General features: G+C 41.6%; 1 protein-coding gene across 2 annotated transcripts in view; it reads right to left on the bottom strand.

The window, feature by feature from the left end:
• Positions 1-17,673, bottom strand: part of CNTNAP2 (contactin associated protein 2) — a 1,051,893-nt gene that overhangs the window by 707,357 nt on the left and 326,863 nt on the right. For both annotated transcript variants that reach the window (XM_071559619.1, XM_071559620.1), the window contains one exon: positions 1,926-2,119. In XM_071559619.1, coding sequence (XP_071415720.1) covers positions 1,926-2,119 — 194 coding nt within the window. The remainder of the gene's footprint in view (positions 1-1,925; positions 2,120-17,673) is intronic.

The raw sequence follows: 17,673 nt of genomic DNA, 5'->3' as shown, positions 1-17,673 counted from the left end.
AATTCTATCTGGTGCATAGGGGAGGGTTTTTTCAATAAATCAATACTGTAATAAAAATGACTCCCTCTACATACTCCACATATTGAGTTTCTCTCACACAGATAAAATCATTCACCTTATGCTCCATAGTTGACATTCATTTTTAATAACAGACTGTAATAAAGGAAACACCTGGCAAAGACGTGAAACTAAAATAGCACAAAATTAAACCTCACCTGCTTAGACATAATAGCTAATCAACTTAATTTGGCTGCAGAAAGAATGCTAGCATTTTGCTGGTTTCAAAGTATACTTTTGAAAAAGAATATCATCTGAAAGAAATGCCATGAGGACAGGCATGTTAGGTAATAGCTATCATTTTTTTGTCAGCAAGGTGGAAGGCCACTCTTTTCAGCAAGAATGAAATTAGCAGTTTAGCCACGAAAAATGTAAAATCCAAACCCAAATTATATGCTTTTATCTAAAATTATTATAGCATAAATATCCCTCGTGGTGGTTTAACCCCAGCTCAGCAAAGCTGCTCACTCACTCCCCACAGTGAGATGGGGGACAGAACAGGAAAAGGGAGAAGTTGCACGGGTAAAGCAAAAGACACAAGCAAAGCCATAAAGGAATTCATTCCCCACTTCCCATGGGCAGGCAAGTATTCAGCACATGTCATGGGGACCTGGCAGACAAATGCCATCACTCCAAACATCCCCTTTCCTTCTTCCCCCAATGCTATACACTGAGCATGACGCCATGAGATAGGGCATAACTCTGTGCTCAGTTGGAATCATCTGTCCTGGCTGTGCCCCCTCCCAGTTTCCCGTGTCCCCCCGTTCCCCTTGCTGGTGCAGAGGTGTGAGAAGCAGAAAGCCCTTCAGGCTGTGTGAGTGCTGCTCAGCAGGAAGGAAAACACCCCTGAATTATCAACACTGTTCCCAGCGCCATCCAAACCACAGCCCCATGCAAAGACAATGATCTCTATCCCAGCCAAAAGCAGCACAGCCCTGTAGCACCTGTGTGGAAAACAATATATATATGTGATAAAACTGTTCTCCAGCACATGGACACACAATGAACAAAGTACCTTCCAAAATGTTATGTTCAACAGCAGGATTTTCAAACCCACTTTTGTGGCTCACTCCATGAAATTAGTAAAAAGAAAAGGCAAAGAAGGAAAAGGCAAAGTGCGAGAGACCTGTGGTTAACGCAGTAGGTCGTGGTGGCCAAAAAGGGGACACGGGTCACAGTTGTCACACACGAGGCAATTTATTCAATCACTCCATGAAGAAAGAAAAAGGAAAAAAAAATAGAAGAAGGCAAAAGCAAACTCTAACTACAAGTTACACAATATATATTGTAAAATTCCACCCATGGCCACCTCCCATTGGTTGAATAGCAGTGTCCATAAACTTCATTACAGCTTCTAATGGGATGTCACTCTTTGCCCAGATGTTCTCTCTCCCGTGAGAAACTTCTCTCTTCAGCATTCCTTTCTCATGGATAGCTTCTCCCAAAACCTCCTTATCTCATTTTGGTTTTGCTGGTCAGCTGGTTTTTTCTCACAGGACTAACTAAGTTTCAGTGTTCTCATTTCTGTACCAAAAGGTACCAAATACAAGGCGACAGACACTGCCTGCAGCTCCAAAGGCCTTTCTTAACTCAAAAACTCTTACTAATCCTCACAGAGACTCACTGAGGGATACCAACTACCAAAACACATCTGCATGTCCTGCTGGACACCATCATCCCAAAGAGGGCTTTGCTGATGTGGGACAGCCCTCCTGAGAGCAGCTGCAACTGGAATCAACTGTGTTTGGAGCAGAGCTCTGTTCTGTCACAATAAAAACCACACTGCAGGGTTGTGCGAGTTGTGGAATTCCCAATAACACAGTTAACAACCTCAGAGATGATGCTGCCCTTGGCCAGCAGTCACTCACCCAGATGTTGCCATCCTGGTGATAGGGTTTCCAGTTCCTGCCCGTGTCGCTGTAGAGCAGCCGGTACTGGGTGACCCAGTCGGAGCTGCTGTATCTGCCCTGCGTGGCAATGGCACTGAGCTGCCTCCTGCTGCCAAAATCCACCTGCAGCCACTGGTACCGCTCACTGGCTGATGGAGACCAACCTCCTGCACCTGAGGGGGAAACAAGAGTGGTTTAGCTCTCAAAGCTTCTCATCGGGAAGGTGCTGATTGCCAGGAGGCAGCACATCAAAGAGGAATATAATACCAAAAATTATTCAAACATTCACAAAGGAAATATGGACCACTTTTATAAAAATGCATAGCAATCTTGAGCACAGGCTTTAAGAACATTATCTCTGTTGCCTTAATCATATTTTGATATAATGTTTTAAGGGGAGGCCTACTAACCAATTAATGCCTTTGTAACACCTTAATTACAGATTATTAGTTTTTACTGAATTATAATTGTTCAAGCCTTGACCAATTTGCCCTGAGGTCCTTGGTCAAAGTAAGTTGGCACAAGTAAATAACGACTGTTGGATTTTGTATGCCTTTTCCATAGCATTTCAATTAAAGAGCTAATAGAGATAAAATGTGAGGCAATAAGAGCAAGCTCTGTGCCTTCCTGAGCCTCACTGTCCTGCACAAACTGCAACATCTACCAGAAGAACTGAGAAAGCAGCAGGGTCTGCAGGGCAGGATGCAGCTCTGATGTGCTGCTTGTACAAGCTGTCACACATTACAGTGGCAGATGCCTTACACAAGTGTTATTGCTCTTTATGGGTCCATGAATTAACTTGACAGTAACACTCTTAACAATATTCTTCTCAGCCACTAGACTGCATTAAAGTGTTCTAAATAAGGGAGGCCAGTGATGCACAGATAAATGTAGTATTGAGACCTTAATGCAATTTATTATTCTTCTGAAATAAAAATATTAAAGGGAAAACTGTAGTGGGACTCTTCAGAGAACAATAAAATTTCTAACATGGACATTAGAGTTATATATTTATCATAATGATAAGTATTAAGAAATACATGAAACAATAAAACCCCTATTTATCACTACAGAGTGATAAATCTTTATAATCATACAGACATTAATGCACAGAAAACAAAAAAAAATTACGGACTTGATGTGATTTACAGGGTTTTGGTGTTGGGTTTTTTTGTTTTTTGTGCTTTTTTGTTTGGGTTTATTTTTTCTTTTTGCCAAACAAATGTCCTGGCACAACATCAAATCACATTGTCTGGACCGTGGGCCAATTTTTGTTGCTTTCAATGTCCCTTCCAGCCTTCCACTGCTGCCCCAAACCTCCCCTGCCTGCCAGGCACAGACTCTGGGCTCTGCTGCTCTGCTGTGCTCCATCATTAGGCGGCAGCATCGCTTCAGTCTCGGGCAACTCTCCAACCTCCTCAGCTGCTGCAGGGCTCAATATCTGCAGGTCACGGGCCATTTGGATGTCGTGATATCAGCAGGATGATCTGATGTCATCAGTGGCTGACTTTCATTATCATTAAAGGAGCAGCACCACACCGGTGACATCTCATTTGTTATTTTTTTGTAGATTTACAATAGCTGCTTTCCCCCTGCACTGCCCAGCAAATTAAACAGGACACTTTATCTGTAGCAAATAAAGTGCTTTTTAAAACAAACAAACCAACTGAAAAGCACTTGTTGGAAAATGTTTTGCCACATATTTACACATTCAAACCAGCTCTGTTTTTGCAGAGAATGTTACCTGGTAATTTAAAATAGAAAATAGATTTTACAAGGAGATTGGCACAGTTACTTGTTGTAAGAGCAGAGAGGATGTTTGCTCTCCCTATCCTAACATATCCATCCAAATGGCACACCTGAGACCCCTGGAACACAGAGGATAAGAGGCTGTGCCTGTACAGAAACCATCTCTGCAAAAAACCACTTGGATGGCTACAGAAAATATCAGGTTCAAATGTGAGCGTTTTTAAAAATTATTTTGTAAGACAAACCTAATAAGTCAATCAATAAAATTTCCTTCAGCAATGCAATTGTTGATGACCTACCATAGTTGTGAGGAGGCTAAAACAGACATGATGGGGTTTATATTTTTTTTTTTATGCAGGAGATTTATATTAAAGCAGGAGATTGTGTTAAGGATATTTAAAAAAAAAATAAGTATTACAGGATATAAGTTCTTCATTTAGTACATTCACATTACTGAGACAAGACTTTGGCCTTCTATAATTGATAACCACATTCACTGTAAATTACAACCAGGTCTCAAAGAGTCTTCATGTACAAAGTCACTGAAAAGTCAGTAAAAACTGAGTGCTGACATTCCTTGTTCTGTTGTTTGGGGGGGTTGTGGTTGTGGTTTTTTTAATTTTTTGTAGTTTGGGGTTTTGTTTTTTATGTTAAGAGTCAGAAAGCATTTTTCCTTCACTGGAATGCAGAAGTTGGTTTGATACTGGACTGGGAAAGGAGATTTTACTGATAAATAACAGATTTACCATATTTTGCCTTGTCAAAGAAATGATGAATTTGGAAATCAAACTTGATGTCCACAACATGGTATTTTTGAAATACACTAAATTTGATGGCCAATGCATTCTGACAGAGCAATGAATTCTCTTTAAGGCAACAGCAAAGTGACAGCACAGTTGTAGTTTGCAGTGGGCGTGACGTTCTGCTGAAAGTGCAGTGGCGTATTACAGTTGTTGAATAATTGTTATTCAGTATTATTATTCACACCTTGGTGTAAATGGCTCATTTTTAATGGTTACAGGCTATATTCTGATTTTTATTACATTCATTAATTGCACTTTTTATTATGGCACAAATACATGGATACATGTTTTCTATATGATGCTCCCCTTATTTCATGCACTGCCTTTTAATGACAAGTGAAACACATACTGTGAAATCAATGTGAGGTACAAATAGAATAGAACTAAAAACATTTAAAATATATTAATCAAATGCCTATAATACACTTTACTTTCCTTAAAAAAGTGAGGAGCATTTATGGAGTTTTTTGGTAGTAAAGGTGCAATGAACTTAATTGCAGACAAGCTTCCTATTTTCATGCTAGTCCAGAATTTGATACTTAATTTTTTTTTTTATTTTTCAATACAATACAATTGTACAATACAATTTTTACAACACAATTGCCAACAAATGGTATTGGCTTCATTACAAGAGTTGAAGTTCAAAGATTTATTTCTTTTAATTATGAAAACTCCAACATATTTCATGTTCTTATTGGATTTCATCCCACAGGTTCAATCTGTGGAACAGCAATAAGTAGGAAACCATCTCTGAATGACACATGGAAAAACCAGCACTCAACCTATTTCTGGTAAAAAGAACGTAAGTCAGCATGGACCTATTTTTTCAAGCTTTCATCTCTAATTTCTTTCATTTTTATTAGTTACGTGTTCAGAGGTGAGAGGGCACCTCCCATTCAGGGCCCACAAAGGCAGCCTGTGTGATACATTCAAGTTACTTTCTTATCATTCCCCTCAATGAATTGTCCATAAAATGCAAAGATTTCAGATTTTTATCTCAATTGCCACAGGCTATTGAGTTTACAGATCTATAAGAAGGGGGACACTGATGGGTTTGTGGGTTTTTTGAAAATGTCTTTCCATTTCAATTAGAAATCTTTCTCCTGAAAATTTTGCCCTTCAATCTTCATTCATGACTGAAACTGAAAAATGAATTTTCACCCGTGGAATCCATTCATGTTTTAGTTGTGCTTGTTCATCACTCCCTACTTCAAATCACAAAATTAGAAATACCAGTACTGCAGTAAGTCCAGTGTTCTACTCTTTACAAATCAGCAATAAAAAGGTTTCAATGACATGAATGAGAGGAGAGGATCCTTACTCAGAAATTTCATTAGAAAACAAACCATGAAAAAGTATAAGATGTGGGGTTTGTGGTAGTTATAGCTCAGGGGGTTACTTCAATCATAGAATATTTCTATAGCCTTTCAGCAAGAAAACAAAATATGCCTTTGTAAATACCTAATAATAGCCTAAAACATTCTTGGAGTTCGAGGCTGCTGATTTGTATGGGAAACACACAACCAAATCTTTCAATGAGAAATAACATTTTCTAGGTCACTGCAATAGCATGAGATCAATACTGTTTGATACCTTGCTATTTTCCAAGACATTGCTTGTCATTCTGCTACATGAAAGATAAATCAAGACCTAAAGGAAATCTTTGAAAGACTGAGATCATTCATTTACTGCACTTCAAAGAAAAGAGGGGCAGCCATTTTTTACAGTAGCCTAAAAAATAATATGAGACCCAAACTTCTAAACAGCACAAATCTGGCTGCACTGTCTCTCACCATAAGTAGGACATCGATGGCAGTTCTCATTTTGGCCTTGTCTTCCTCTCTCCACTTTATTATATGTCACAGATACAGACTTTATGTAGAGCAAGTAACATTCCTCCAGCTCTGGGGCCCCAAAACAGGAAGGATGTGGAACTGTTGGAGCAAATCCAGAGGAAAGCACTAGGATGCTCAGAGGGCTGGAGCAGCTCCCATAAAGACAACCTGAGGGAGCTGGGATGGCTCAGTCTGGAAAAAGAGAAGCTTTGGGGTGACCTAATTGTGGCCTTCCAGAACCTGAGGGGAGCTACAAGAAAGACGGAGTGAGGCTTTATCCAAGGAGCTGCAGTGACAGGAAAAGGGGGAATGGCTTCCAGCTGAAAGTGGGCAGGTTTAGATTAGATGTTAAGAAGTCTTTTACTGCGAGTGGTGAGACAGGAAAAGAATCATAGAATAAATTGGGGTAGAAAAGATCTCGGAGATCATCAAGTCCAACCCTTGGTCCAACTCCAGTCCCTTTACCAGATCATGGCACTCAGTGCCACGGCCAAGCTCAGCTGAAAAACCTCCAGGGATGGGGAATCCACCCCCTCTCTGGGCAGCCCATTCCAATGCCTGAGCACTCTCTCTGCAAAGAATTTCTTTCTGTTCTCCAACTTCAATTTCCCCTGGCAGAGCTTGAGCCCATCGTGCCCCCTTGTCCTATTGCTGAGTGCCTGGGAGAAGAGACCAACCCCCACCTGGCCAGAACTTCCCTTCAGGCAGTTCCAGACAGTGCTGAGGTCACCTCTGAGCCTCCTCTTCTCCAGGCTAAACACCCCCAGCTCCCTCAGCCTCTCCCCACAGCACTTGTGCTTCAGTCCCTTCTCCAGCCTCGTTGCTCTTCTCTGGCCCCACTCCAGCCCCTCAATCTCTTGCCTCAACTGAGGGGCCCAGAACTGAACACAACACTCAAGGTGTGGCCTCCCCAAGGCAGAGTCCAGGGGAAGGGTCACTGCCCTGGGCCTGCTGGCCACGCTAGTTTGGATCCAGGCCAGGATCCCATTGGCCTTCTTGGCCACCTGGGCACACTCTTGGTTCCTGTTGAGCTTCCTGTCCCTCAGTCCCCCCAGGTCCCTCTGCCTGGCTGCTCTCCAGCCACTCTGTGCCCAGCCTGGAGCGCTGCAGGGGGTTGGGGTGGCCAAAGGGCAGGACCTGCACTTGGCCTTGTTGAACTCCATCCCATTGCAATCAGCCCATCTCTCCAGTCTCTCCAGATCCCTCTGCAGAGCCCTCCTGCCTTTCAGCAGGTCGACACTCCCTCCCAACTTGGTGTCATCAGCAAATTTCCTGTTGCCCAGAGATGCTGTGGATGCCCCATTCCAGCAGTGTTCAAGGCCAGGTTGGACAGGGCTTTCTGGTCTAGTAGACGCTGTTGAAACTAGATGATATTTAAGGTCTCTTCCCATCCAAATCACTCTATGAATAATGTAGCACTGAGTGGGTCTTGTCACACTGAGAAAAGTGATGCACACACAGAAGTCTTGGCTGATCAAAGAGCTTGCATTTCAAGCTGCTTCCAGTCCTCAGACAGGGCTTCACTTCTAACTGAAACCATCTTTTCCTGATATTGGTGTGGACAAGAATTTATTTCCTTATCACAAAGAGCATACCTTGGTTTATTTCTCATGTCCATCTGTTGTTCTGGTTAAATATGATTTTATAATCCAGTCCCATCTTCAGGGCAGGGATTTGCTTTCACATGTTTGAAGGGCTCTCCTTTCCAGCACATTGCAGCAGTGATGGATTTGCAAACAAGACCATACAGAACACTAATGCTGAGCAAATAATGAACATTCTGCTTCAGGAGAAGCAGCAACTGGTATTTAGAAAGCAACAACTACTGAGAAAATAACAGCATGATTATAGTCACCCTCTATTTAGGATTACCTATATTTGTAAAAAGTTAAGCATCACAGGGAAGATATTGTTTGACTAATTTTAGAAGACTTTCCTTCTACTAAAAAAGTAGACTCTGTGTGTATATATAAAACCCCCCTAAGTCATATTTCTTTTAATAATTTCCTTTTCATTTAAAAACCTGAAAGTTAAAAGTAGAACTAACCCAAGGGATGACAGTAGTTATCAGGATACAGTCCACACAGATCTGCTCTAAAAGAACATTAAAATCACTATATCATTTTTTAAATCCCAGTAGATCTTTCTTACAGTAAATGCAATTAAAATAAATCCCTTGATGTAGTGTCTGCTTCTTAATACCCTCTGCTTCCTGGTGTATCTTCACTGAGCACAAACCACGTATGAGGGAATGAAGGAAGGAACAATCCGTATCCCCAAGGAACAGTGGTGACATCCAACAATAAAAATGATGCAAAGGAGATCTCCTTGTTGTCATTCACGGTTGCCAAACCCAAAATGGGAGGGGAAAAAGAAAGTCATAAACCTGAGGAGTCTCATATCGTGGCATCCACTGCTGAGGAAGAAACACTTCCTGGCTTTGGTTATTTTAATGAACACATCACTTTAAACTATGCCTTTCCCATCTGTTCTGCTTTCTAATTACATATGCAAAAAGCAGCACATTCACAACTGCATCCTAATGGAATCTTAAACAAAACTTGGCTGAGATTTAAATATTCTGTGCACATCATCTGCATTCCAGGCATCAAGCAGCTTCTTCTCCAGGAGGCGTTTTCTTGTTTCCTAGACAGAAAGTTGAGGCAAGGAACGGATCGCTGCACCCTGGCACACCAATCCCTGCATACAAAATAACCACAGTGGCACACACAAGACAAGGCAGAGAGCTGAGAGCTCTCCCTTCCCTCACAGCCCCTTTTCAAGCGCCACAACACAAATCTTTCCTTGCATCTTTGTGCATTGCAGCTCTGGGGCTTTGCTGGCAATTCAGGTCAGATCCCTGGCAAGAACTATCCAGTGTTTAGGTGATGGATGGCAGGTAGTGCCTCTGCAGAGCCTCTGCTGAGCAGCTGAGCCCCAAGGAGCAGATCCTTAGCCGAGATTTTAATGATGGCCAGACCAGGAACAGTGAGGTTTGACTGACTGTGACTGAAGAGCATTTCCATCACTTTAAAATCCACATACAAGCTCATTATGGCATTTCCTTGTAGCTGCTGTGATCCCTCCTTAGTAGAGATGACAGAGGAAAAGGAATTAAGGTATTCCAGCACCTGATTTATACCATTTCAATAGCAATAAGATACCTAAGTACTTTAGTCACCTAAATCATCCTGTTCCCATTAGTGGAGCCCACAAGTTGATGGAAGGCAAAGCTGAATTCTGAAAGTTAAATTGTGATGTTCAATCCCATCTTGATTAATATTTTTCCCCCTCAAATGATTGTACATGAAAGATGATTAAATGCCATAATTCAGGCTTACATATCTTGTTCTGTGACAAGTCTTCAGAGATAGAAGATAAAAGCCGAACCTCCTGTCTTGCAGAGACTTTCTGTGAGAGATCCTGTAGCAAAAGCAGTTTCTGCTGCTCTGCTTTGGCATATACCTGTTGGAATATGAAATTCTGCTGCCAGCAAAAAGGGCTAGAATTCTTAAACAGCAAGCCCTGGACAACAAAGGTTGAGAGAAATTCTGTCACCAAGAACAGAGGAGGCCTAGAAATAAGAAAGAACTCTGGAATGAATGCTATCAGACCATGTTGTAACCCTTTGCTCTCTTACTGTTCTTTATATTAGGGATTTACATGAGGGTAACAGCAAAGTCTTGTGTAATTCTCTAATTAAAATCAGCCCTCCCTAGATTACCATAAACACTGCTCACTTTTCTCCTCTGCTGCTCTCGATGTATTTCTACCAGTCTGCTGGTGTTTGCCTGCTTTGGGTTTATTTTTTTGCTTGGGATTTTTAGAAAGTTCTTCTTTTCAAACTGGCTGTTATGGGTTCACCTGGGTGGGCCTAGATTTGGGCTCTGAAGTCTGGACTAGGCCGAAGCTGTCAGCTGACTTGAGCTGGGCTGAGCTAACAGCTGACCTCTTCTAGCCAGTAAGTTTGTATTCCATACCACATTATGACATCATCTCCAGGGAAGGAGGAACCAGTGTGGGAGTGGTTAAGGCAGTCACTTCTCAGCCTCCTCTTGGGAGGACGCACGATGCTGTCCCAGGGGGGATGGAGAGGACCAGGCCCACCACTGGCTCACAGGGTACCTCAGGAAAGTAAAATGTGTTGTTCTGGGTCTCTCCTTTCTGCTTGGGTTTGTCTCCCTGGGGAATAAGGTTTTTCTTAAGTAATGTGTAGTTAGGACAGTAGAATTTGTGTGTTCGTTAAGAAGTTGACGTGGGGAACTTGTTGTTGCAGACTTGTGTGAGTGTATATTTGTACTCTCTTCTAATTGTCTCTTTCTTTCTGTGAAAAATATATGTAGATTTAGTATAAATGCAGTTTGAAGTGTTTTTTTCTTTCCCCTCTCTTTTCCTCCCTTTCCCTGGTGTTAGGAGGGAGGCTTTTCTCTCTGTGCTTGGGGGGGTTGGCAGTTGCTTATCTCAAACCAAGACACTGGCATGAAAAGAAAAAAAAAATCCATTCAAGAGTATGCTCAGGTTGAAGGTTTTCCCTCATGTTTCCTATCCAGGTTAAACCTGATTTTCCTCTATATGCTTTTACCATCTGCTCAAAACTTCAGGCCTGAATTCCCATTTGACAGCAATTTCTGAGGAGCTGGTTTCAACCCAAATGATGTTCAAATCGCTGTGCATTTTGATAACTCCCCACGTAAAATTGTAATTAAAACCAAGGAAATTTCATAAATAGGTTGTCATTTGTGGGGGAAAAAAATGAGCATGAAAAAATAAAGCAGCCAACTGAAAGTTTCTGAATAATTAATAGTTTGAAATCTTTTCTGTATGCAAATTGCCTAGATAATTAACAGTTTGAGGGAGCTATACTGTCCTCTTCTTTGTGCCAGGGTTGCATTGACCCAATCTGAGCAAAGGACAGGACTCTCCTCTGCCTTTCCCACTGATGAGTAAGTGCTTCCCTCGCCCATTTAACTTCAACGAGGAGTGCAGAATTGTGAAACACTGAGAAATTACTTTGGATATTTAATATACAGCTGATTTGAGGGCTTTGCAGCATTTACCACTTTAGCAAAGCTAAAGGATAATTCTTTTCTTCATTAATGCAGGTATTGCAAGTACTACCCAGATCCTTGTCCTCTCTCTCCATTAAGAAAACGTATTCTACTTAAAAAGACCAAACCCAACAAACAAAACCCCAAACTATTTTTAAAAGTTACTCATTACTGCATCCATTTTGATCATCAAAGCTCAATTATGCCTTTTATTTTGCTAATAGCAAAACATTTACTGATATATGCAGACTTAGAACAACATTGGAGGAACAATTTGATTCTTTATTTTAATTTGCAAACTAATATGATAATTTTAGAATATCACTATACTACAGTAGACTTCAACTTTTTAGGGCAATAATTTGCCTGAAGTCTATGACAAACTACTAATAAATAATGATGGTTCCCTAACGAGTTTATACTCCTTGGAGCCAAAACACAGCACTGTATACAAAAATCATTCTAATCATGTGAGACTGTACTATGGGGAAAAAAAGCCAGCAGAAAAAGTTAAAAGTTATAATGCTAATAAAAGTATCAGTGCTCTTATCAGTTGCATCAAATGTTAATTTACTCATGTGGGACTAACTAATCTGATTCATTCCAGACACCAATCAGGCTATGAAAGGCTGCTAGGATTTTTATTCAATGTAAATTAATGAGAACCCAAAGTTCATTGAGCAGAACATTTCAAAAATTACACTATAATAAATTAAAAGCCCCAAATGCACACTCCAAGCCTTCTTTTCAAAATTTTAACCCTCAAAAAGGGACAGAAATAGGAACAAGTAAGAAGGTTCAACTTTCAGAATCAGGGGGATGGTTCAGACAGGATTTAATTGAGGTGTCCTGAATCTCCCCAGGTCTGCCCCTGCCTCCCTTAGCCCTCTGACACACTCTGGATGGCAGGAAATTCATCTCTCTGCAGTTCTTACAGACTCAAATACTTGTTCTGAAGGCATTTTTCCAACACTGCTGAGCAGCAAAAAGAACTTTTGCATGTCCAGACCAACTCAACATACCCACTCCCCACCCAAAGAACCAAACACTTCCACCTCCAACTGCAGATTGTACTGAAATAATTCCAGTCCACGCAGAGCAGTAATTGGCAGGTGAACCAAGAGCCACAGCTTCAAAAGTCATGTTCAAGGCAGAATTCATCTAACTTGGCAGAAGCATTGACCAGGCAAGCAAAGACTTACATGAAGATAAAAATCATAGAATCATAGATTGGGTTGGAAAAGACCTCCGAGATCATCAAGTCCAACCCTTGGTCCAACTCCAGTCCCTTTACCAGATCATGGCACTCAGTGCCACGGCCAAGCTCAGCTGAAAAACCTCCAGGGATGGGGAATCCACCCCCTCTCTGGGCAGCCCATTCCAATGCCTGAACACTCTCTCTGCAAAGAATTTCTTCCCGATATCCAACCTAAACCTCCCCTGGCAGAGCTTGAGCCCATCGTGCCCCCTTGTCCTATTGCTGAGTGCCTGGGAGAAGAGACCAACCCCCACCTGGCCAGAACTTCCCTTCAGGCAGTTCCAGACAGTGCTGAGGTCACCTCTGAGCCTCCTCTTCTCCAGGCTAAACACCCCCAGCTCCCTCAGCCTCTCCCCACAGCACTTGTGCTCCAGTCCCTTCTCCAGCCTCGTTGCTCTTCTCTGGCCCCACTCCAGCCCCTCAATCTCTTTCCTCAACTGAGGGGCCCAGAACTGAACACAACACTCAAGGTGTGGCCGCCCCAAGGCAGAGTCCAGGGGAAGGGTCACTGCCCTGGGCCTGCTGGCCACGCTAGTTTGGATCCAGGCCAGGATCCCATTGGCCTTCTTGGCCACCTGGGCACACTGGTGGCTCCTGTTGAGCTTCCTGTCCCTCAGTCCCCCCAGGTCCCTCTGCCTGGCTGCTCTCCAGCCACTCTGTGCCCAGCCTGGAGTGCTGCAGGGGGTTGGTGCACTTGGCCTTAGTGAACTTCATCCCACTGGAATCATCTTCAGTTTGCCTGTCTATGAGCCACCCTAACACATCATTCACCTTACACACCTCCATTGTGAAAATAAAGAGCATTCTGCAACTTCATGAGAAAGGCTGTGATGCCAAAGCTAATAATTGCTCTTGCTTCATCACACATGCCCAACACAACCCTCCCCCCAGAGCCAGCTTCTCTGTCCTCATAGTTCTCATGTTGAATAAAAATCCTGATTTTTCCTGCATGCTGAACAGTCTTCAAGGAAACTCCCATTTGCAGAGCCTGGACAAGGGAACACACCTGCAGCTCAGGAGAAATTGTGCAGGAACCTCCACACAACTGTGTGGCAGCTTTCTCATAATTTCCATGCCCTCCTGATGCACTTTCATACTGAAGAAAACCACTTATCACAGCCAGCCAGTCCTGCTCTAATCCCAGCACATGGATACCATTCTGACTGCAGACAGAGGGATTTTCCTTGTGGCAGAAGCCCTGGAAATGCAGCAAGGGCTTCTAAAGCACTGCTGCTTAAATCACTGCTGCTGAAAAACTGAACCTGGGCTTATTGTGCTGTAAAAATGGTTTAAACAGGCAAAACAAAATGGCTTAAGAATGGAAAGTCAATACGATAATTACATCAATTATGGTTAGAATACAGGCTTTTTTAAAATAAAAATGAAAGAGAAAAAATATCTGCTATTAATTGTGGGTTTAGTGGCATCTTATCCTATAATTTTAGTTTATGATTTGGCCATGTTAATTAAGCATCATAAAATCACAGTCATTTAAAAGAGCTACCTAATGTTTGAGGTTACTGCAATTTTTTTCACTTGAAGGTTTTACTACTATTATGTAATCTATTTTACTTATTAGTAGAAGCAACACACCATTTGGAGAAAAAGGAAGCGTTATTTGCCATAATTTCATAAAGCAAATTTATCACAAAGATGACTCCAGTAAAGAAAAAGTACATAAACATATTAATTTGATCTATCAACATATATACCTGCTGTTTGAAAGATATGCCACTGGATGCCTGGGAAAGGATTTATACCAATAAACTAAAAACAATATTCTATTTATTTTTTAATAAAGCAACATAAAGGGAATAAAGTTTATACTTCACTTTTATCCCGGATTCCAGTTAAATATAGAAATTCCGCAAATACTTTTAAGCACATTTGTCTAACAGTTGTATCTGTTACAAGGGGGGTTTCATTAAGATATATTCTGAATAACAGGTGTTTTATTCCTTTAAATTTTACCTACGAGATGATCACACCAGGTGATATGCACAGCTCCAATTTCCCAGGCTGTGTATATTTGTAATAAATTTGCTTTATAAAATTATGGCCAGCAATACTTTCTTTTTCTCCAAATGATGTGTTGCTTCTACCAATAAGGTAAAAGAGGTTACATAATAGTAATAAAACATTCAAGTGAAAAAACTTGCAGTAACCTCATAAACATTAGTTACCTCTTTTAAATGCCTGTGATTTCATGTTGCCTAATTAACATGGCCAAATTGTAAACTAAAATTATAGGATAAGATGCCTCTAAACCCACAATTAATAGCAGATATTTTTACTCTTTCATTTTTTAAAGTGTATTTAAACCTATATTCTAAGCATAATTCACATAATTATCATATTGCACTTTCCATTTTTAAGTGTATTTTGTTTTGCCTGTTTAAACCATTTTATAGCACAATAATCCCAGGATTCAGGTTTTACAGCAGGAGTGCATCCCTTGAGAGACATTCCTTGGCTCTGTTTCTCCCTTGCTGAGATCTCTCTGGTGGCTTTGGGTTTCCAACCTATACACCACTTTCCCATTCAAGTATCGAATTCCCTCAGTGAGTGTTGTGTTCAGTTCTGGGCCCCTCAGTTGAGGCAAGAGATTGAGGGGCTGGAGCGGGGCCAGAGAAGAGCAACGAGGCTGGAGAAGGGACTGGAGCACAAGTGCTGTGGGGAGAGGCTGAGGGAGCTGGGGGTGTTTAGGCTGGAGAAGAGGAGGCTCAGAGGTGACCTCAGCACTGTCTGGAACTGCCTGAAGGGAAGTTCTGGCCAGGTGGGGGTTGGTCTCTTCTCCCAGGCACTCAGCAATAGGACAAGGGGGCACGATGGGCTCAAGCTCTGCCAGGGGAAATTGAAGTTGGAGATCAGAAAAAAATTCCTTCCAGAGAGAGTGCTCAGGGATTGGAATGGGCTGCCCAGAGAGGGGGTGGATTCCCCATCCCTGGAGGTTTTTAACCTGAGCTTGGCCGTGGCACTGAGTGCCATGATCTGGTAAAGGGACTGGAGTTGGACCAAGGGTTGGACTTGATGATCTGGGAGGTCTTTTCCAACCCAATCCATTCTATGATTCTGTGAAGTGTGGGTTTTAATTATCCTTTGCTCCCTAGAAATCAGGAAAAGACCTAAAAGTTATTCAGGGAGCTGAGAGGAGAGAGTGAGTGCCCAGGACTTGTTCAGCCTGGAAAGGACATGGCTTTAGGGGACCCTCCCAATGGAGTTCCCACAGGAGCTTCAGTGCAGGAAAGACCACTAAAGAGATGGGACAAGGTCCTTCACAGAAGGAAGATGAGACAATGGACACAAACTCAAATGAGAGAGGTTCTCACTGGAAGGAATTCTTTTTCCACCCTGAGAAGAGTGGGGCAGTGCAACAGGTTGCCCAGAGAGGCTGTAGACTCTGCCCTTGGAGGCTTTCAAGGTCTGCTTGGTCAGATCCCTGAGCAAGTCCATCTGGTCACAAGGCTGAGCCTGCTTGGAGGAGGCTGCCAGGAAACCTCCTGAAGTTTCTGTCAATGAGAACTATTTTATTATTACATGACTTTCGTATTATAATAACAGCAGCTTGAAAAATATGAATATCCACACCAGGTCAGCCAAACTTGAATGAAGTCAGGAGACAGCAAATAGCAGGGGATGAGCAACTCAACCCAGGACCTTCCACAGGCAAGGACATGGAGAAACATTCTGAGTGCAAATTAGCCAGTTATCTGGTTTTCTGTTTGTTTTGGCTTGTGTTCTGGTAATATTGTGTAATCTGACTCTTTTACACAGGTTTGGGTATTTCACACTCTTAAGATGATAAAAAAAGAGCCTTATACCCCAAGTGTTTTCCTATTCTCCTTGAATCACTGTTCCCTCAGAACCTCCAATGTGCAGAGGCTCAAACCTTTACTGAGGTTCTGTAGATAAATTTGTTGACATAGATAACACCTCTGCTCTTGAAGACAATTCATTAATAAATTCTGATTTTCCACACTTGCTTTTTTAATTTATTTTTTCCTTAAATTCATTCTGTATTGTATAGTCAGCACTACAAGTATTTTCTACATGTCAGGATAATACATTAACTTGCTACATGCCATTGACCTTTTTACTCCGTCATTATACCCCTTGATTGTATATACATTTTTTTTTTAGATCATGATAATGAGAAATCTTCCTCTCCTGAAAATGTTTTTTTTTAACTTTCATAATTTTCTACCTGATGTTGCAAGGTCAGAAACCCCCACATTTTTTTCCTGAATAAGTGTTTTTGTGAAGTAACAGAGTGGCCCCCAAAAAACCAAAATAACCCCCACAAAGAACCCAGAGATGGAGAATCATACAGTGCATTTCTTGAACTGATTCTTGAAGAAAAAGTAGGAAAAGAGCACAAGCAGAGCAGAAAATTAGATATTAACTTTCAGTCTCTTGTTTTGTAAAGGAAGTTATGCATTAGAGCAATTGATTTGGAAAAGAAAGGTTCTAATACATTAAAAGCAAAGTTTATCACAAAAGATTTATCAATAGTTTCACAATGAAATAATTGAAATGGGAGCAGCAAATATTTCATCTTCCTTCAATTGTCACTTGGGAGCATCACTGGACAAATACTAGAGGCACAAAAGTAAGAGCTGCTCAACCATTCCCCATAGCAGATGCAACACATTTACCAACATGTTGCTGCAAGCTCTAAAATTCTGAATATTGTGACTACAGCCCATTACATTGAGCAGTGTCAGTATGACTGTAGAATAGACACAGGTGCACCTTGTGGAGACAGACTGAGCTCAGCAATGTGTGAGAGCCTGGAATCTGAAAGGCAAGGGAACTGCAATTTAATATTGTTCATCTAAGATCAGGGGAAGAGAAAAGGTTCATACTCGGTTCTTGATGGTTAAAGGAATGTGGAGAAGTATTTTGGACAGAAGACTCCTCAGGGGATAAGGTTTCTACCCATCTTTCTCACAGAGTTGTAATTCTCTGTTACATCTCCCCTGGCACAGTTCATGTTTGGATCACAGCCAACATTTTAACATTCCTGGTTCTTAT

The sequence above is a fragment of the Pithys albifrons genome, chromosome 7, assembly GCF_047495875.1.
Source record: "Pithys albifrons albifrons isolate INPA30051 chromosome 7, PitAlb_v1, whole genome shotgun sequence".
Taxonomy (NCBI): domain Eukaryota; kingdom Metazoa; phylum Chordata; class Aves; order Passeriformes; family Thamnophilidae; genus Pithys; species Pithys albifrons.
This window is presented reverse-complemented; position numbering and strand designations above follow the sequence as displayed.